The sequence below is a fragment of the Corvus moneduloides genome, chromosome 6 (genome assembly GCF_009650955.1).
Source record: "Corvus moneduloides isolate bCorMon1 chromosome 6, bCorMon1.pri, whole genome shotgun sequence".
NCBI lineage: Eukaryota > Metazoa > Chordata > Aves > Passeriformes > Corvidae > Corvus > Corvus moneduloides.
In genome coordinates, this window is record NC_045481.1 from 35,643,249 (window position 1) to 35,664,916 (window position 21,668).

Below are 21,668 nucleotides of genomic sequence, written 5' to 3' on the forward strand. Positions count from 1 at the left end.
AGCTTTTAGGAAACTAGGAAAAAGTTTTTTGCACAATCACGCCAAGGAATGACCAGCCAGCTCAAATATCCTTGTCCTGGCATGAAGAGCTCTCCCTCAAAATTATTTTGCTGCAACAAGCAGCCCTCACTGAAAGACAAACGGGAATCACTAGATCAGCGTTTTACTAAATGCAGCTTTAAAACTTTTTCTTAGGCAATCTTTTCTTGGGTGGTCTTCTGAACTAAACCTGGATGCTACATTTCTTGAGCTTTTTTATCATAGGCTGAAGAACTGGTTCATAGCGGAATGAAAGTGTGTTGTAAAACTGTTACAGGTCTTGCGATGCTGGTTAGTCAGAGAAATGGGAGAGCAGAATGTGGTTGTAAAAAGATCATATTGCACCCTGAGTAGTCTAGGAACCTTGGCCCTAAATATGTGTCTTTCCTACTTTAATTATGTCTTCTGAAGCTTCCCCTAGGGCTTAGCCTTTGGAAATGGAGACTCCTATTGGAAGCAGTTAATAAGCTTCTGATACCTAGGGAAGGGTCCCATTTCCTTCTGAGTTACTTTCAAGCTGTTTGGAAAGAGAAATCAAGAGCATGTTGGGATATTGTCAATGCGTGCTGTAGAACTCATGGATTGTTAATGTCCTTGTTATCTCTCTCCTCAGATAACTTTTCTGAACATGCAGATAGAGAGACATTGTTTAAAGATGTCCAAAGTAGCAGAAAGGTGAGTGTCTCCATTTTGATGATTTCCCATTCTTTCCTCATCTCCAGTTTGGCATTTCTAGGAACAGAGCAGGCAGCAAAGTGCAAAGACTTGATCCCCTTTCTGTGCATCAATCCTTTTCCCTCCTTTCCCAGCTGTGCTGCCTATTTGCTGGCTGCTGACACTTCTGTACTCTCTCTTCTGCCACTGAGCAAAAATAGGTAGAACATGAGGACCTGTAATACTGCAGAAGAGAAGAAGCAAAAGAAAAAACCCTTGCAGGACTTGTTTCCCACCCCTTCACTACCCTAGGGTTTACTTTTAGAAAAATCATTCCTATTTTAATTTGAAAACACCCTTATTTCCCTTTTTGGCTGAACTCTCAGTGCTCATCTCTTGTTAGTCTGGCACAGCTCTAGGGAAGGAGCTGTTGGCATTTGTTGCACATGGTGTTCACGTCTCTGTTCATACTGGGATTGTAGGGCCAGTTCCTGCTCCCACTTACTTAGAGAAGTACTGGGGTTGTACCTGGACTACTGAAGGCAGTATTTTAAGGAGTGGATTTCTAAGAAGCAAATCAAGGCGCACAATTTGACTTGCAGAATATTTAGTTTTGGTAGAAAAGTATGAATAGGTGAAGAACAAGCTCAAATTTAATTGAGTATGACAGTTCATTTACTTAGGTACTTGTAAGTTATGCGCATTTGCAGGGTGGTCACTGAGGTGAAGGTAGGGATAGTCATGCTCTTCAGTGACATCACTTTTAAAGCAAAACTGTGTTGAACATGAGGAACATGATAAGAGCTGGTTGCTTCTAGAAAAATAATAGAGGAATTTTAATTTAAACAAAGTAAAACAGGGTTACCCTATGAAATGTGCTTTGCAGTGCCTGCACCTGCAGTTAGCATGCGTGTGCTATACTAGGTAAATTAAATGGTGAGAGGCCCAATGTAAGTTCCTACTGGCTCATGAAGTTTAACAATTAGAATGAAAATGTATCCAATTAAACAGAAAATATTCAGAGCCTCCCTGAAATCCTGCAATACATTGTATGATTGAAATGAGCACATTTATATTTATGTTTTGGGCTTTTGGATCTTTTTAATTAAGAACATATACTTCTACTTTAACAAAAAAAGTCATTGTACTGGATTTACTTACAATGACCTTAATATACTGTGACAGTAATAATTTTCCTGGTTTGAAAGGGCTTTCTTTTTTTTCTTTTTTTAATTGCTCCCAAGTTGGAGAAGAAAATGTTGCTATCAAAACCTGCGCAAAATAATAACCAGGAGAAAAGCAAATAAAATGAGAACAATCAAATTACAGAATCACAGAATATACTGAGTTGGAGGGGACCCATCAAGATCATCAAGTCCAACCCCTGGCCCTGCACAGGAGAGCCTCAACAATAACACCCTGTGCCTGAGAGCATTGACCAAATGCTTCTTGAGCTCTGTCAGGTTTAGTGCTGTGACCACTTCCCCAAGGAGCCTGTTCCAGTGCCCAGCCACCCTCTGGGTGAAGAACCTTGTATTTCTAAATAATTATTAATAATTATAAAGAATGAAAATCATGGTTGTGGTCTTCAAATCTTGTGAGGAGGTGTTTGGTCATGTGATGACTTTGAATATTGATTTGAATATTGGCAATATTGATTGAGGGTCCCAGGACTTCGTGTGGAAAGTGGTGCAGCCTGGATGTGGAGCACTGCAGAGCAGGTAGGAGGGAAGTAGAGGGGCTGATGGGTCGACTGGCTTTGCAGCAGTGGGGACTAGTGAGGAGGAATGAACATGGATGACCTGACTTGAACAATTGCCTGAAAAAAGCCCTGTGCAGCCTTCAAAGTCCCATTAAAACACTGAATACAAGCACTAGGAACAAATTTGCTGTGTAAGGAGATGCTGTTATTATCAAGTCAATTTTCAGACTGGACCCTGCTCTCAGGACAGTTGAGGTGACAGTGTGGCAGATCAGGGTACAGGAGATGACTTCTTGGCATGCTCCTTTCAACAGTCAAGCCTGACAGTGGCACCACCTGCCAATTTTTCAGCATAGCACAAGGGCACTTTCAGAGAGGATGAGGGAAGTAACAAGGAGCAAATAAGTCAGGAAGCACTAGGGCAAACAAGTTACAGAAATAAGATGTAAGTTCTTTCAATAGTAATTGATCAATTGTATTTATTTTCCATTAATTCACGCTATTCTTGGGATAGCCCTTGTCCATCAGAAGAGAAAGGCTTTCCAAAGGGTATCTCCAGCTTCTGTGAGACAAATGCTTGCTGCTAAAGATTTTCTTTCCCTTCCTTCCTATTCCCCTTCCAGGAGTAGATCTGTACCAACTGTGGGAACAGGCATCCCTCAGCTGCCCCACACACCTTGGAAATAGTCTTTCTTCCACATCCCCACTTGGGACCTGCACACTCTCAGTTTTAGCCATTGAGATTTGAGAACTGTTGAGCAAAACTATCAGTATATTCTACCTATTGTTTTCCCTGACTGCATTGTGCAGTGTTAGTATGATTTCATTAGACACAGAATCACCGAAATGGCTGGGGAAAAACGAGCATCTTCCTGCCAGAAGCAGTCTCAGCTCCCTAGATGAAAATCTGTGCTATCCTTTCAGCTTCTCAAAGTTCCTGTGAAGGCTCAGCAGGCCCCTTGATTGAGAGACAGTTGTATTCTCAAGGCAAGCTCTGCACTCTTCGGTCAAGTGTTCCTATCACCTCTTCTACTGGATATACAGTTTATCACCCAAAAGGCCAGGTCTGCATTTTGACAAAAATGCTTTCCCTTAGGAGTCCCCTGCCTATAGCCTCCTTTAGACAATGAGGCAATGATTCTGCTGCTGCCATTATACTGAATCAGCAAAATGTGCTTAGAAATTCCCCCTTGTTTCATTTTAGTTTTTTCCCCCTTTCTTTCTTGCTAGTACTTGTATTAGTACCTCTGATGCCTTCTTATTATTTTATTAGGAGCAATTCAGGTTTCACAGCAGATATCTCCTGATTGATCCTTTTTGGCTTTCTTTTCTTTTTTAACCAGCCCTCTCTTTCATTGATGTCTAAGGGGACTGCTGCTGCTCTGTGAAATTGGATGCTGCTCCCTCCTCCAACCCTTGACCCACAGCAGTCATGAAATGTAATTAATGAAATGAGATGAGACAGCCCCGAGTGCCCTCAGGGGCAATGGGAACCTGCTGTGGTTACAAAAGTGTATGATTTTAATGCCTCATGATAAGAGCTAGGACAAACAAAAAGAAATAATTACTATAGAGCAGGTCAGGGAAACTTTCTGCCTTTTATGACCCTTTGTTTCACAGGGTCTTTTCGTTCGCCTGCCTTTTTGAGATGTGGAGGATCAGAGGTAAAGTTTAGCGTGGACAATCACAGTGCAAGTACATTAGTTGTTCAGTATGATGAGTCATAATTAACTTAGTTAATTACTTGGCAGTCGTAGGCAAAAAAATAAAGTGCCTTAGAGTATTTCCAGTATAGACTAGGAGAAATTTCTTTTGATTTATTTCATATATGCTATCTTTCTTTTGTAAAAATGTGCCCTTAACCCCAACCCCAGTGGAATTTCTGAATCGTTTATGCAAGCAGACACAGTCCTTTTCCCAGAAAGCTCTTTGAATCTCATCCTAGAGAGGATTAGAAGCTATATGCCTTAACTGACTCACCATGAAGCAAGCCAGTATAAAGGCCAGGTGTTTTTCCAACATGCATATAATTTATTATAGTCTAAGTTAATTATTACTGTGGAAGTATTTTACAGTAGTGCCATTAGTATAAATACTATATCAACATAACTAAAAAATGATCTATAGGCAAAGCTTTGATGCTCAGGACTGTGATCCTCTGAAGATTTAAACATATTTGTAGCTGCAGCCCATGACCCTATTTAGGTGAGTTTCTCATAGTGCATAAATTTATGTAGGTGCAAAAGTTTGCAAAAATGAAAAGGGTGAGAGGCAATAGTAATATGCAGCAAATGAACAGGATGACACATGCTTCATATTCTTCCCATGGCTCTCTGGGGGAAGTCCTGCCATAGCAATCCACTTGTTGCCTCATCAGGCTTTTTGGGGGCATCTGAACAGAGACAAGCTGGAGGAAAATGCTGCTATTGAGGAAAACACTGCAGTGAGCTGGTGGTTGTTTGTGGAGAAATCCTTGCATGCATCATCCCTGGGAAAAGGGTCTCCTGTGGTTGCTGAGAAACTGACTAATCCCTACAAATAAAAGGAAGCGCACACACAAAAAAATCCAAGACAAAAAAACCCCAACAGGATGAAAAGAAAAGCTGTACCTCTCTGACGTGTGACTGAGCATTCAAACCCTTTCTTTCTTTTTTTTTCTTTTTTTTTTTTTTCTTACCTGCCAGTTTAATAGCCTACACAGAGCAATATGTGGAATATGACCCCTTTATAACTCCTGCTGAGCCTTCCAATCCCTGGATAAGTGATGATGCAGCATTGTGGGACATTGAAATGAGGTAAAAAATAATTGGTAGTTTTAACTAATGTGAGAGTTGTCTTGCCATTTTTTTTATATGCTCTTCACACTGCCCTGTTTGGAAAGGAAGTTGTATATCTGTAACTACAAGACTCAAGAACATAGCTAAAGTTTATCACTGGTGTCTGTGAATTATTCAGCCCTTCCACTTCCATATGGCTTGATGTATGGTGCTCTGTAAGTCAGGTAATGGATGTTCTCATGCACATGCACAGGCTCATGTCTAGGAGCCTACAGCTATAGGATACTGCTAAGGCAAACTTGTTCCAGCATATCTCATTTGACCCTTGAGAGCCTGCTCCTCCCCCGCTGCAATGCTCCAGCTTTGCTGATGTCCTGGAATCCCATGAAAGATGCTGCTGGCAAAATGGGATCAGTTATAGAGTAGTGGTCATTCCTGCTGTGCAGAAGTGAGTTTGGCACAGGAGCCAGAAGAATGTGACCAGTTGTTGAGAAGAACGTAGCTCATGTGAGATGTGTGAGACTTGACAGGTCAGAATTATAATAGGCTGATAGAGTGAGTTTGGGCCTCACCTGTTGGTGAACAAGCTAGCTTGTCTCTGTTATGGTGTCAAATAGATGAAAAGAGGGAGGAACGACTGTAGGACATTCAATGCCTTGCACCTCAGAAAGTTTCTCAAAAAAAAAACCAAGCAGAACACTGTAACAGAGATCACATTTTGCCCATGTGACGCTGGTGCAAGGGAAGTGTGGCCTGTGTCTGTGTCTTTTACCTTCACAGGCTATTCACAATCCTTGTAAAGGGACTTGAATTGTCCTGCCTGCCACTATGCCTAGCAGCTCCCACAGCAAATTTGAATGGAATCACCATGTCCTCTATCACCTTCACTACTCAATCACATCCTGTGGCAATCAACTGTAAGGGCTCAGCAGCTTCTCCAGTGTTTAGCTGCTGCCATTTGGCACTATCTAATCCTGTGTGTTATTGAATAATAATTCAGAGATGCTATTGGCCAAGAAAACTGATTCATAGGCAATCAGTGTTCCAAGAAAAGGACAAGTTTTTTGCCCCATTTAAAAACTACGTAGTTTGGGATGTGAAACTTGTTTTCACCTGCTTCTCTGGTAGTCCCAGAAATCCATTACTTTCCTAATCTTTGCCCCTCTTCACATAATTTTAATATTTGGGATTTCTTTTTTAGCTAGCTTCTTTCATTTTCTCCATCCTCCCTAGGAGGGCTAGTACCAGATACAGCCCTTGCAAAATACTGCTCTGCAGGAACCCTCACCCACAAGGTAATCCAGGCATCCATTATTTCTGCATCTGTTGAGGTAACTGCAAATCCCAGGAAAGATGTCTGTGTCCCTGAAGAATACAATTAACCTGATGTCACAGCCTTACAGGAATTTAAAATAAATGCTTGGCTTCTGCTATGATTTTAGAGTTAAGGAAGGTGATTTCCTGCTGATGAAAAAGAGAAAGCTGTAGTGTGGGGAGATGGAAGAACAAACAGCTCTGTATTTCCATTTTATTCTCTATTGTAAAAAACCTCACTGCATCTGCATCTAGTTGCAACTTGCATGAATAATTAAATGATCCCCAAGATCCCCTTGTGTTGCCTGCAAAGCTGTTTCCTCAGTTAGGAAAGCAGAGCCCTTGCACAGGAAAACAAAGAGCCTCTCACTTCTAGTGGCAAGGCTGGCTGCAGAGTATGGGCAGCCCCATGCCACTAGAGTTCATCCTTTATGGCAATCAAGACTCAGGAAATGCCATGGAAAGCATTCTGTTTTAGACAGCACTTTGGCCTTTTTTTTGTGCTAGAACATTGTGTAGCTGCAAGAAGAGCAGGTACAGATCTCTGGATTCAGCAGGAAATTCCCTGAGCATAGATTGTGCGTGGCTCTGCACAAGCATGGCTTTTGTGTCTCAGTGTCCAGGCTGGCTCACATAACGGGTAGGCTGGATCTGCGCCCTTGTCTGCAGCACTGCTGGCTCCTGAGGGAGCGCAGGAGGAGCCATCCCAAGTGTGCTGCTCCTCAAGTGAGGACATGCCTATCAATTTTGCTTAGCCTTTCCACCAAGAGAAAATCAAAGCAGGCATTTTATTTACCCCTTTGGCTTATTTGTCTTCAGCACAGATCGCCACTGTCCCCTAAGGCTCCATGATTAGGAATCGCTGTGGACATGACGAGACTCACAGTTTAATAGATATGTACTGTTAACAATGGCTCTGCTGTCACAAATGTGAGCAGCTGAGCTGTGTTTTAATGGTTGTCTCATAGTATGACGCCATCACACCAGAAGCTTTCAGACACTTTGTGAGCCCAGATTACGCTCTGATGCAGACTGTCTCATAGGATCCTTGTTGTGATTCCCAGGCACCACATCCCCCCATAGGCATCTCTGCAACATGTCTGGCAATTCAAACAACAGCTTATGTAAGTTGGGCTGTATTAAGAAATAATTAAGGAGAAAGGTTGCTAGTGATTTTGGGTGCCTCTCTATCTCAGTATCCCAGCTGAGACACAAAATAAAAGTCTGATTATCATGGAGAGTAGGAGGAAGATGCTTTTTAGTCTTCTGAGACTTAGGTATGCAAAAATCAGAGGCACTGAAAAATAAAAGACTACAAACCAGTAATCATTTTAGATACTTTGTCTGCATTGCTTCTTAGTGGAACTGCTTTTCTAATGCAAATGTGGATCTGAAAATCTGAAGCCAGTTCCAAATGACCAGGCAGCACTGTGTGGGACACAAGGAAATGCTCTGGAGCTCACCAGTGACCCAGGGAACATTGCTGGAAAATTTCTGCCTTGATGTGTAAGAAATCCTAAGGTAGATTTGAGGAGATATGCAAGAAGTGCATAATGAGTAATCGTTTAGGTACGGTATGCTGTTTTTCAAGTGAAACCTACCAGAAACTAAAAAAAAAATCATTCACAGTCTCTCTTAGTTCAACATGTATGTAGCACCCAAATAGTACTGCTGCTTTAATGATGACCTTGGTCTTTATAGCTTCTTTGTGTTATTTGCTAACTTGTATTTTTGCAAAATCTTGAGAAAAAAACAGCATCTCATCTGATAATCTCCCTCCCTTCACTTAGCAGAAACAGCAGCAGCTGCTCGGACAGCAGGCAGAGATGCACATTCCATCTGTTTTTACCCTTCTCTCTCCAAACAGCAAAGAACCTAGTCAGCAGCGTGTGAAAAGATGGGGTTTCTCCATGGATGAGGTGCTGAAGGACCCAGTAGGACGAGACCAGTTCCTTCGTTTCCTGGAATCAGAATTCAGCTCAGAAAACCTCAGGTGAAACCTTTTCTGACTTGACTAAATGAATGGGACCAATTCTACTCTCTTGCATAGGTGAAATGCAATGTTTGGTGTGTCTTGAACTGCTAAAAACACCCATTTGAATAAAGATGAGAACGGCAGAATTTGGCCCTCAGCACTGCTACAGATGCCTATACTAGACCTATGTAAGTAATTTCAGAAAGAGTGTTTAGCAGAGCCAGTGTTGTCAGGTATCTTACACAAGGGCTTGCAGACTCGCATGATGTGATGAGATGCAGCACATCACCACTGAGCTCCCTATCAATATATAGGATTTACACGTGTCTTTGTGGCAGGGCTTGTGTCAGGGAAACAGTATGGTCATCATGTGGCTAGGAACTGTTGCAGTATTGGCACTCAGCAAGTCAGGTTTGCAACAACTGCTTTTAGTTTTGGTATCTGCTAGCTGTCCAAGAGAGCTTGACTCACCTTAACAGGACTCTCTGTGTGGGGATTCTGAGTACCTGACTTCTCAGGTTGTGAAGAAGTCAAAACTTTATTTATGAAAAATTATGTAGACACCCACGTGATTCTACATCAGGCTGAGAGCCAGTAAACCCCACTTTTTTTACAGTCTAAGTTACACTGCAGAGGTTTTGTTGCGGTGCTGTGGTTGTGTCTTAGCACATGGATGGGTACAGGGACAGGTTCTCGTGGGGTTTTTTTGGGCAGAAGGTGTTCCAGAAGGCTGAGTGAGCATTTGCAGGGAAGGTGAGAGAAGCTTGCAGGTTCACTGGCAGAGCTGAGCCTCCTCTTGGGCTGAGGAAATCTGCTGTCCGTGAGCACGCAGTCAGTCGGGTTTTTGCCTTTGCTGGTAGTGAGCAGGCTTGATGTTCTCTTTTTACACCAGATAAGAACCTGATTGCACAGCCTTTTTTTAGTTCGTGTTTTTTTCATTCTTTTTCACTTAGAAAATCAAATACATTACTAAAGCATGTGGACAATTGTCACTGTAGTGCAGTCTGCTAGCCTGCAAGATCTGAAAGGGAAATTCCCCCGAAAGTGATTTTTAATGAGTGGAACTTACCATCCTATTTATCAGGTTTCCCTATCCAAGGAGAAGTACAGAAAGCATGCCAGCAGCAAAACAGTGAAAACTCAATGCACTTCATTGTTTTGAAAAACCTGAAAGTTAACCTGTAAGAAAACAAGGGAGTGTTACTAATTACATAAATGAGCTTGAAATTTTGTTGCTAAACAGGTGCTGAACTTGCATATGCTTAGTGAAGTTATGTCCAGCGGCACTCATTTGCAATTAAATTGTAGTGATGAAGTGCAAAATTAATATACTGTATTAAAATACTCTTCAAATAAGTGTTCTGAAATAAATCTGGGGTTGTGCTAATGAAATCCATCAGGCTTTATGACTAGCGTCTATCCCCACGTTCATCCTACTCAAACAAATGGAGAAAGTTTGATTATGAGAAGGCAAACTTGTACCTTCCTTGGTCAGTCAGAGCTGCTCTTCCTGCTGATGCACATTCTCTTTGATTTTGGGATGTAGTGAAGGGAGGTGGCAAATCAGTGGGCTGGCATAGACAGGTAAAATCCTGCATCCTTTGTGGAAGACATTGGCATCATTCTTAGTATGGGAACTTTGCCATCGTTCTTATGGTATCATTATGATGGTACTGGCTTATGTGGTAATATTATCTAATACTGGATAGCATTAGCAAGCCTGCTTAAAACTTTAAATAACAGGCTGCAAAGGTAGAAAGATTAATGAAGAAAACTGGAATAGAGTGGATTGTTAGCAGTGGTGCTAGAGAGAGAAGCTCAACAGCGAAGTTGGGATCTGCCTCACCTAAGTTGACAGCTCGGAAGCACATGCCTTCTTCTTATCCAGTCTGCCTTTAGAGAGAGAGAAGAGAAGCTGAAGAGGAGTCAGTGAATCACCTGAGAAGGATTTGTTTCAGCTTTAAGTGGAAGCAAAACTAAAAGCATCTAAAATACACTGTTAAGCGCCTATCTCTTGTTACCATAAGCTTGGAGAGATTGATTCAAATGACGGTGTCTGCATGGTAGACAACTACAGTTCAGTGAGATGAATCCCATCCAAACCCCGGGGAGCTGTAAGAAACTTTCTGAGGGCATAGCATTTAGCACCTTGCTAGAAAAGTAACATTCACATTTAATCTTTTCAGGACTCTCTTCCCAGTAACTACCCAGAGATCTCGGAACTGTTGCAATGGGAAGGTGCTATCTCTTGGGAGTATCAGTAGGACCTTCATTAACACTGGCCGGAGCGCTGAGGCCCTTCTGTTGAACTTAAAGCAGATCGAGAAAGTGACTGCTGGAAAACCTAGAAATTCATGGTAGCACTAGAAAAAATTCTGTGATGTGTGTGCTTGAGAATGCCTTGAAATGAATGTAATTCAGTAATATAGCAAGTAGACCAAATTCTGCTCTTACACCCAGTGGTGCGAGTCCCAAATCACGGGCCTGATGGTGGTGAGGTATTTCCGTATCTTCCTAGCTGAGGAAAAATTGGTCCCGGTGGGGGTCTTGGGTGAGGCACTGCCAGAAATAGCAGGAGACTAGACTCGATGACCTCCCAGATAACCTTCCAGCTGTGTTTCTGTCTTCCAGTAAACTTGCAGGATCATGTCCACCAGTCTCCTGGGCTTGGCTGAGCCCTGTAACTTACTTATTTACTTGCTGTCCATTATTTATGTGGGAGCAGGAAAGCCAGTCAGTTGGGTATATTTCTCTCTGTTTTTATTTTAACTCTTTTCCTTGCTCTGTTTTCTTTCTTATCTCTGTTGCTATCTTTCATCTACAATTTGTTTTGACTCTGGTGCTTTTTTGAAGTACCCAAAATATAGCAGTTAAAATGCCAAACTTAAATTTAAAATAAAACAAAAAAGAAATTATAAGAAAAGAAAGGGCATCAGAGAGTTATTATACATTTTTTATGACCTGGGAATCTTTTGAGATGTCATGAGATTGCTGAGATGTTCATCTAGCTGCTGGATTGAAATTTTTTCCCCCCAGCTTCAAAGAGTGTCAGCTGGAAAGAGAAACAGCAAAGTGGAAGTACGGGACATGGGAATTTCACCCGAAGGGAAAGGAGGCTGCACACCTGTTTATAGACCTTAGTGGGAAACACATGACACTTTGTGGGAATGCACTGTGGAGCTGGTGATGCATGGATGCAGGCACCCAGGGCCCTATTGATTGTGAGCATATGTTGAACATGGAGTTTGCCGGAAAGGAATTTTACCTGCAGAAAGTGTTTATATCCTACATGACCCCTAATGGTTGAAACTTGTTGCCAATATTTTTTTCCCCGAGTTTTGAGGAAAGGAGAAGTTCAGGCAGTGAGGAGAGCTCGTATATTCAGTAAATACACCGAGCCCCCCCAAAGCCCCGTGTTCCCTAAATAGCGTTTCCCGAGCAGTTCTGAGGCAGTGCCAGCTCAGGAGGGCTCCGCGGGGCGCGGGCAGTGCTGGGCGCGGGCAGGGCCGGGCGCGGGGCAGGGCCGGGCGCGGGGCAGGGCCGGGCGCGGGGCAGGGCCGGGCGCGGGCAGTGTCGGGCGCGGGCAGGGCCGGGCGCGGGGCAGGGCCGGGCGCGGGGCAGGGCCGGGCGCGGGGCAGGGCCGGGCGCGGGGCAGTGTCGGGCGCGGGGCAGTGTCGGGCGCGGGCAGGGCCGGGCGCGGGGCAGGGCCGAGCGCGGGCAGGGCCGGGTGGTGCCCGGCAGGCGGCGCCACCGCCCCGCGCTGCGCGGGCCTCGCGGAGCCGAGCGCGGGCGCGGTGCCGGCCCCTCAGTGGGCCCGGGCAGAGCCGCACCGCGGGCGCTGCTCACGGCCGGCGGGCGCTGCTCAGCTGCAGCGACAAAAGGGCTTTCCGGCCCCGCAAAACTGAAAGGCAGCAGAAGGAGGGAGTTGCACCATGGACGCCGGGGTGCACCGCGGGGGAGGGGAGGGGAAGAAGGGTGAGGGGGAGGCCTTGCGGGACGCTTCTCCCGTCCCCACCGATACTGCGGTCTCCTTGGCAGGCCCTCAGTGCCCCAGCGCACAGCCTTGCAGTATCTGTCTGCCCCCAGCTTGCTCACCAAGAACAGGTTTTTGTTGGTCTTGGCCATGCCAAGCTTCCTGTGCCGAAGATCTGACCATTAAACAACACAAAGATGTGAATATTGCCCCTGTCTGAACTGCATTTTCATTTTTACCTATCACTTTCATTCATTTCCTTTCCCAGCTGAGATGTTCAAAGATACTTCTTGGTGAATGGAAGATTTGTGAATGGTTAGAGATCTGAGATGGGAGGTGCATGGGACACTGGCATGGAGCTAGTGAGGCAAGGAGAGAAATGTGCTTGGATTCCAACCTCAGTCACTTGATGAATTCACTGTCAAGCTAGGGGTATCGTGTCCATCCCCAAGATGGGGATACAACACTGCCCTTATTTTGACAGTTGTTTCTCTGTTTCTGGAGTCATCCATTTTTTGCCTCCTGGTCGGGATTTTAAATTAATTTTTGTTGTACAATGTACCTCAGAAGCAACCACTCCCCCGCTACCACCCTGTCTTTCCCCAGCAGCCTTTTCACTGGGGGACGTCTTTGAACAGCAGTGACCGAGCACCTCTGCAGCGCTCTGCAGGGAGGCAGAAGCACACACGCTGAGGTCCAGGAGCTTTCTGTGCTTTGGGGGAGCTGTGGAGGATAAATGCCATTATGGGATATCTTCTGCAAGTGGCAGCAGTTTAATTACAAGCTCGATGAGGCTGGAATGGTTTATGCCACTGACAACACTTTAGGATACCCTATTATCAGCCTTCTCCAGACCTTACATGCTGTTTTGTAAAGGACAAAGAACCTGTGATCAGTGCTGCTGTTCCCTCTGTGCTGACAGTCCCTGTGCCAGTCCTGCTCAGCTTAAAGGGCGCCTGTGGAGAGGACACACAAGGACATCTCCCTTCCCCCCTGCCCCCATGCAAGCGGTGTCCACTGGAAATCTGTCTCCTACAGAAGGAGAGGAGGCAATGCAAGATCTTCACTTTACTCCTCATGAACTTGGGGCTGAGCTTGCACTTCAGAAAGTGCAGGGATTCAGGGAATGCATTTGCACTTTATAATTGAGCAGAAATTCCAGCACAGTCATGTGTGTCTGCTCCTTTCCTAAGCAGAAATACCTGCTTCTCTCTTGCAATGCTCTAAATCCCATAGGAAGCCCTGCTTATGCATTGTTTTCAGGATGATTCCTTGTGGCAGAGAATTTGCCTTGGAGTTGAAGCTGCGGGGCTGTGTACCCCTCTTTGGTATTACTTGATTTTCAGATGCCAGCTATAGTGAATAGCTTTGAAATTTACCAAGACAAAACTCCCCTTTGCCTTGAAGAGGAGATCCAGCCTTGGGCATGAATTCACGAGTGCTTGCAGTAAAAAGAGCTTGTTCTTGTTACTGTCAGGTTGGTCTGGTTGGTTGGTTTTCAGACTGAGCCAAATGGTTATTAAAATGGATGGTGCTCCTATTCTGGCAAGCTGTCACTTCACAGCGTTCCCAGTTCTCTCATGAGAGTGCTTTCCCAGCCCGCCTCCCCGGCTCCAGGGGCAGAAGATAAGCCAGAAGAAAAGGTTCTCCCTAGCCAAGTGTTTGTCTGAAGTGTCCCAGCTACTCTGGAATGATTAGCATCTTTTCTCCCTATGCCTTTTCTGCATTCATGTGTTCCCATTGCATCTGAAATTGAATGATAAAGTATTTTCAAATAACGGAAGCCGCATATGGCATCAGATTATTGCACTGTGAGTGCCACCCTTTACTCTCTGCATGCATGTGATAATTGGGGGTGTCACTGTTCAAATAACAAGACAGGACATCAGGTGCACTTAAACTCTCAAAGATGGAAAAGGACCAACCATACACACCCCACCACCAACCCCAGATACTCTATTTCAGCTATAAAATCAAACGTCACTGTCTTAGAACCACAAGTATGTGACTCCACAGGTATTGATGCAGCGTTTGAGTGTACCTCAGTCTGTTTTACTGAGCCTGCCAAGGAAATGGGAAAACCATGTTGAAGGCATATAGTCAAGTGGCTTGGGTGAGTCAGGGCTGTGGCATGAGGTCGCCTGATGGTTAGGAAGAAGCAGCAGACAGGCAAGGAGGATTAAGCCTGGCCTTGCATGTAGTGTGGTTGTCATTTTTTTCCCAAATTGACTGTTTCTACCCTCAGGTAGGGTACCAGGCTAAATGGGGTAGCAGCCTCATTTGCTTGCAGTAACACCATTTCCAGGGTGTTTAGGTACTGCCTGCAGCCATTAAGGAAGCGAGGGTCAGGAGGTGACAGGAGTCACCAGGCTGCTGGCTCCTCTACCTCCCCTCACTGCCATTGGGATTTTTGTTTGGGACAGACTATATCTTCCTCCTTCCACCACGAAGGAATATTTGCCTTAGTGGCTGCACACTGATGCCACTGAATAATTTGGGGTGAGAAATCAGGACTTCAGATAAAGTTCAACTGATTTATAAGGGAGACACAGGATTTTCCAAGTTGTGCAGCTCTTGCGGATGCCCTGAGCAAGCAATGACCCAGACAAACCCTGTCCCCTCTGCGCAGTCTGCCCAGCAGAGGGAGTGCGTAAGAGCAGTGCAGGGCAGGGACAGCCAAGGCAAACCCTGCCCTCCTTGTCATCCCTGGACAATGGGCACCTTTGCCAGGGGGTAGGAAAGAGCTGGTTATTGCAGGTGGCTGCAATATCTGTACCTATTTGCCCTGTATCTCTCAGCACTCGGTGCAGAGCACTGTTGTGCTTGCTCAGCCAGGTTGCAGGGCCCAGGTACTCAGGGCAGACAGCCCTCAGGGATATCTTCTTGCTGGAAGATAGAGTTGACCAAAACAAAAGGCTGCTGGGCACCATGTATCTTTTGAATTAATCACCTGAAAGACCGTATCTCTTTCAATAATAAATAAAAGTAGCACCAGCACCAAAATGTCTTTTTCCTAGGATAAAAGACAAAAGACATGCATGTTACTCTTGTGAAAATATTCTGTGGTCTTTCTTTTCACAGATCAAGATATGGATTATATCCTTAGCCATCAAAGAGATTATCTTCTCAGTGTTTATGAATTTACTTTAGTCTGTAAGCATAGTCTAGTCAAGAAAATATCCCTGTAAAAATGGAGTATGGCATGACAAGTGTCATCTTTTCTCATGGCATCCATCTGAATGCTGGTCAGTTTACAAGTAAAAAAAAATACTTTCTGGAAATGGAAGCTATATTAATATTAAGTTTGAAATTATATGGAAATGATATTAAGTTTGTTCTTTGTTTTGCATCCCCTCTGGATGACTGATCCTGCAGGCAGGAATGACCAGCACATTGCAGCAGGGCTGTGGGAGGCAGAGCCTGCTCCCCTCCTCCAGCTGCATAGCTCTGGACCATTTCCTGTTTGCATACCTAATCTGACACTTCTGCAGGGGCAGATTGAATAAGGATGTATCACTTCTTAAAGTCAGTGTTCTGATCTTAGCCAAAATATAAGGGGTTGGTGTAAAGTACCTCACCCCTTCCCCTTGAAGTCATGCTTACGTGGAGAGTCTTCAGTGAATTCTAATAGACACAGGATTAGGTTCTGTGTCTGTTTTGGGACTCTGCCTAGGCTTATTCACAAAATCTTACCTAGATTTCTATCTTTTTCTCTTTTCTGCCCTGTTAATTTTTTCCTAGTACAGGTTTTGGTTGGCTGTCCAAGATCTCAAGAAACAACCTTTACAGGACGTGACCACCAGAGTGGAAGAAATCTGGCAAGAGTTTCTAGCTCCTGGGGCCCAAAGTGCTATCAACCTGGATTCCCACAGCTATGAGAAAACAAGCCAAAATGTCAAAGACCCAGGGAGATATACATATGAAGATGCACAGGTTAGTTTTTGATTTTGTGGAACTACTGCTAATGAAACTCTCAGTTTTAACATGACATTCCACTATCACATTGTCACTGCTTAGTCGTAAGAAAAAGGAGATGCACAGTTTGAAGTGACTTTGAGGATGTCTATTCAAGCTGGGTAAATTATATTTTTGTTGAATCTATCTGTCGTAACAGGCTAAGGTTCCTCTGGGAGCAAATGTTCTAAAATCTACAAGTCTGGAAGGTACTGCAAGCTGGAGCCATGTCTCAGAGAAAGCACAGATGAAAGAGTGCTATACAGTTCAGCCTGTCTCTCTGTACTACCTGTTACCAAAGTCTGGCATATTTACAGAATGGCCGATGTCATATCAAAATCTTGGCTAATACACTTTTTCTGTAATGTATTTATTTATAGCTAGTTATATCCCCCTGCCAAACCCCAAACGCAGCAGCTCCCTCCAACACAGCTAGAAATTTGTCCACCAGACAATACCTTAGAGTAATGATAGGACAGTAGGCAATGCAGTGAGCTTAATCCTTCCCTCCTAAGGCTCCAGCTTTATCAGGGAAATTTCACAGATAAACTGTACACAGAAAATGCCTTGAGGAAAACAGATAATTTGAGAAAAATTGTTACAAGCAAGAATAAAGCTGCATAGCCTTCTGGAAAGTGAAAATATAATTTTGTATTTTTTAAAAAAGAAAAAGGAAGAAGGGATCATTTAGCAAATATTACTAGGGACACAATTAAAAGATATCTTCCTCATAATCATTTTTATCACAAGATGTAGTAAAACCAACAGCAAATGAAAAGAATTCCTGGGTTTTGGTGTGGTTTTTTTTTTTAAATTGACATTCAAAGGTAATTCTTCAAAATACTCCACTAACAAAATACTTTCATCTCAGAGGAGATGTTGTGGACCACTTATACAAGGTTAGGCAATGAATTTTTCAAACCAGCATCAAATACTCTATTTTCCTGAATGCAATCTTGCTCCTTGGGGCTAGCATAGAAGGAATGTATGTGAAGTTTCAAGGCAGTCCCCTGTGAATATCAGGCAACTTAAATGCCCTTTTTAGAGCTGAGAAATACAGGAGTATGAAGACATTCTGGCTAAGATGTATTCTTTGCTTGGCAGTTGTAGTGAAAAAGAACTTCTGCATTACCTGAAAAAAGTGATGATGGCAAAATGCAGGCTAGAGCAGAAAGGTGAATAATGGGGGAATTGATTAAATTGATAGGTAGAAGTACTAAGAATAAGATGAATGTTTAGATGATGAGTATTTAATTAGAAGAAGACATGGAGGGTTTAGCCTTGAACTGATCAGTTCACAATGTAATTGCCATTCAGAGGGGAGTTGATACAATCAAGCTGGAGCCCTGGCAGTTAGACTGCAATTTTAGCTTCTTGGGTTAATTTTATTTCAGTGGATTTTTACACTGACAGATGTCCTCAGTTCATCTGTTGTGGTTCGTGGACACAGAAATATGAGGCAAAGGTAAACCTTCAGGGCCAGCTGTGGTTATCTTGGAGGTTGAATCTATGCCAAGAGAGGATAGCACAATGCAAAAGGTGAACCCAGTTACCTTCTTGTGCAGTGGGCTTCTGGTAGCTCTCCAGAGGCCAAGCAAGCTGTTTGTGGCTGCTTGACTGGATAGCTGCAAAGGCTGTCTAACAAAAGAAGGAAGAAGAAGGACACTGCTGAAGGGTGTAGCGCCCTGGTAGAGCTGGAGCAATGTTGGCTTTTGCTGGCTTATCCTGGAGAAGGAACATTTTTGTTTGCACATCCACTTCATGGTAGCCAGCATAGATCGCCCCAGGGTGCTCTAAATCTCCCAGGTACTGCCGCAGTGTCTCTTGCAGGTCAGCCCTGCCACCACAGAGGCTCTTGTCCATGAATCTGCAGCAGCTGCCTTATCTCAGCACCCTGGCATCAGGAGCCCATGGGAGCTCCCACACATCCCACATTCCTAGGCACTCAACCAGACACAACTAGTCAAAACACCCTCTGTGGGAGGGAAAATATGAGTGTTGTCCTGTCCCGTGTAGCTTTAGCACAGAGGAAAACAACTGAAATGTCCTTGTAAGTAAAGAACAAGAAAAAATTACTTTACTCAACAGCACATTCTCTGAATGCCTGCAGCTGTGAGACACTTAGAGGAAGGAAAATTGTTGGCTAAACTGAGAAAATTAGTTTGGTACTCCTGCGATGGAAGAATAGGAGAAGGTGATGTGGCACTCTAGTCATGACTTGAGAGATCCACAAAATGGCAATTCTGTATAAAAAGCACTGGAAATGGACGCACTGCTGTACTTGGGAAGGGCAAGGTATAGCAGAGCACATTCAGGCCAGCAAATGCTTTATAACAGGAAGTTGAAAGCAAAGCATCGTTTGTTATCAGGTTCTTAACAGTCTACGTTGGTGTGCTTCTTGGCACAACCTTGGCTCCCAGCCCCAAAGAACTCTCCCAGATGCTGCTCAACCATCTGGTAAGGCAACTAGCCTAGATAAAAACAAGGAGAAAGGGGCTCTTGGCAAACATGCCTCTCACTTCAAACCTCTTTGTCCCTAGGCCAGTCATGGTCTGAAAGCAAATGGTTCCTCTGTTTAAGAAAATCTCAGCTCCAAATCTCAGTCCTCAAAGGGCTCCTAACTCAAACCTGAATTTGGTGTGCACTTATTATTTCAGAGAGACCTCTCTCTGAGATGGATTCCTGTACCACAGAAGCAAGTGTTTTGCCATTTCCCCATCTCAGCTTAGGATACTTGCCATGCTGTATGTCCCTCAGTGCTGCTGCACTCCACAGTCCTGCACTGCTGGGCTTGCATAGAGCTGCCCCTCTTGCTGTGGCTCCCACAGGTGCCGTTGCCCACTCCATGCCTGGCTCAAGCTGTGCCAGCACATCTCAGCTCTGAGCAGAGTGTGCTGTGCTGGCTCGGCCTGCACTCCCCTCCCCAGCTGTCCAGTTTATTGGCATCCCCATTCTCACGCAGCCCAGTGCTGCTCCTGGCTCTGTCCTCAGCGTCAGCTGTGCCAGCTATATTGGTCCACAGCACCTTCTGTCATTTTAGTGCTGGGCCCCTCCAGAGGGGAGCCTACCAATTTAGCTGATTATTTTCTGCTCTTAAACAACTGTCCTCGGAGTAAAATATTATGATTATCAAACCATTTTCACTGGGGAGTAAAGCAGCTTTTAATACAAGGGGCATCATCAGGAAAGGTCAGTTCAATTAAACAGTGAAGTACTTAGCAGGATGTAAGCTCCCACAGGAGTTATCAGCATCATTGAACAACCAATGTGGAGCCCTGCAATATGAAGCAGGCACCGTCAGCTCTGGAAAGTAAATAGGTTTGGGTCCATCTGAATGGCCTCTTTTGGCTAATGAAGCTGCTGACAGCCAAAGTAATTCATCTTTACATGGAAACACAGAGCTGTGAGTGTGACAATTATGGCTTATCTGTACAACACATTATTCGTTTTTTAACCATTCTCCCCCTACCCCCATCAAGCATGTCCTTGCCTCCCCTGAAATGTCTTTCTGCCTTCAGAAGGTCCTTAATCCCTTCCTCAGTCCCTTGGTGTTGGAAGCTAGTATCACAAGGATGCATTGTGTTTCCTCAGTAATGTTTTTAGGGCCATTTAGTCTACGTTTACTGGTAGGCTTCAGAGCCAGGTGTACTAGAGTAAGGTAAGCCACACAGTTGTCTTTGGAATTCCTTTCCTGTTTTCTTTGTTTATTTTTATTCTTTAATAAATAAAATAGAATTTTAGATCGACATCCCTTTACCTGAAGTAACTATGAAGATGATTCAGGGAAATTCAGTTCTAATCCAGGCTCAGTTAGGGATTTTAACTGTTCTTTGCAGATCCTTGGCTAATTCCAGGGCAGATTTAGACTATAATGCTAAACTCCAGGCAGCTCAAACCAGAAATGTACCTGTACCAGATTTGAAACGTAGAATAATTTGGGACAGAAGGCATGATCTTTAAAGATCATCTAGTCCAGCTTCCCTGAAATGAGCAGGGTACATCTTCAACTAGATCATATTTCTCAGAGCCCTGTCCAACCTGACCTTGAATGTTTCCAGAAATGGGGCATCCACCACATCTCCGGGCAACCTGGGCCAGGGTTTCACTATCTTCATTGTAAAAACTTTCTTCCTTAAATCTGGTCTTGAGATTTGAGCCCAGTTCATGCTCTCAGCTGCCCCAGGTGTAGTTCAGTTTGTTCTGGACTGTGACAGAGATATGAGTCCTTGCAGGATTCATCAGTGGTCAGTCATCAGTTTGCATTCTGGTTGTAACAAGAAGTTCAAGGTGTTGACAGAACTTGACAGGATCCTGTTGAATTCAATACCAAACTCCAAGTTTACGCAAGGATCTCTTGGAAGTGAAATGTCATTTTGCACCAAGAAGGGAGAATGAGGTGTGGCTTCTCTTGATTTTGTGTTTTCAAGCATGCACAGGATGTGAAAGGCCTGGTGTCTATTCAGTGGCCATACAGAACTCCATTTGTCGGTCTGGAGCAAAACCATAGCATGGAAGGAAAATGTGAAAATAATCATTCATTGTGTGTCTGTATCATCTTTCATGTAAGAACTTGAAGAAACATTATTCCTATTTTCTTAAAGTTTTGCCCAGTCACCCTAGTTACATGCATGCCTGTAAAGGACGATGACTAAGGATGGAGAATCAGGGTTACAGCAAAGCAGCTCTGGTTGGCAGTGCAGGCAGCCAGCAAGGTGGCATGGGGCAGACCAAGGTGCTCTGCCTCTTAAGAGGGGATCAAGTCCACCTGAGCCAGTGCTGCTCAGAGGCCTTGAACCTGCAGTACGGGGAATTGAAAGCACTGTGGCACTGCATCAGTATTTATACATGAATGGTGTGCCCAGGGCTCCTGGAGGCTTTTGACAGCCTGCACCTTCCTGTGGAGGTTAGGGACTGAACAAGGACTTGACCTTTATTCCCTTCTCCTTCTTTGGCTCTGATTCTGTGGAGCTGGAGGACAAAATCCTTCCTTACACTGCACTCTGGTTGTCTTCCTTGTATTTGGGTTATGGTGACTGTAGAAAACATACAAAGTCTCACTGTTGTGTATTTGTTACACTTAGCAGAAAAAATTGCAAGCTCCTGCACTTGTGGATTTCACAAAACAACCTACAACCAAACAGAATCTAGAATCAAGAGCCCCACAAATACAGCTGGAAGAGTAGTCTGGAACAAAAATAGCAAAGTGATGGTGGAGGCTTATGCTGGTGTGCCTGATGTACAGAGCAGGAAATAAAAGGCTTGAAGCAGAAGTTTACATAG

The 21,668-nt window shown here is 44.2% G+C and overlaps 1 protein-coding gene across 6 annotated transcripts in view; it reads left to right on the plus strand.

Moving 5' to 3' along the window:
• RGS6 (regulator of G protein signaling 6) overlaps positions 1-21,668 on the plus strand; it is a 109,327-nt gene that overhangs the window by 48,391 nt on the left and 39,268 nt on the right. For all 6 annotated transcript variants that reach the window (XR_004240642.1, XR_004240643.1, XM_032111165.1 and 3 more), the window contains 4 exons: positions 653-714; positions 5,080-5,190; positions 8,354-8,479; positions 16,181-16,367. Coding sequence is in view for 4 of the 6 variants with exons in the window: in XM_032111165.1 (XP_031967056.1) it covers positions 653-714; positions 5,080-5,190; positions 8,354-8,479; positions 16,181-16,367 (486 nt within the window). In the remaining 2 variants the exon portion in view is untranslated. The remainder of the gene's footprint in view (positions 1-652; positions 715-5,079; positions 5,191-8,353; positions 8,480-16,180; positions 16,368-21,668) is intronic.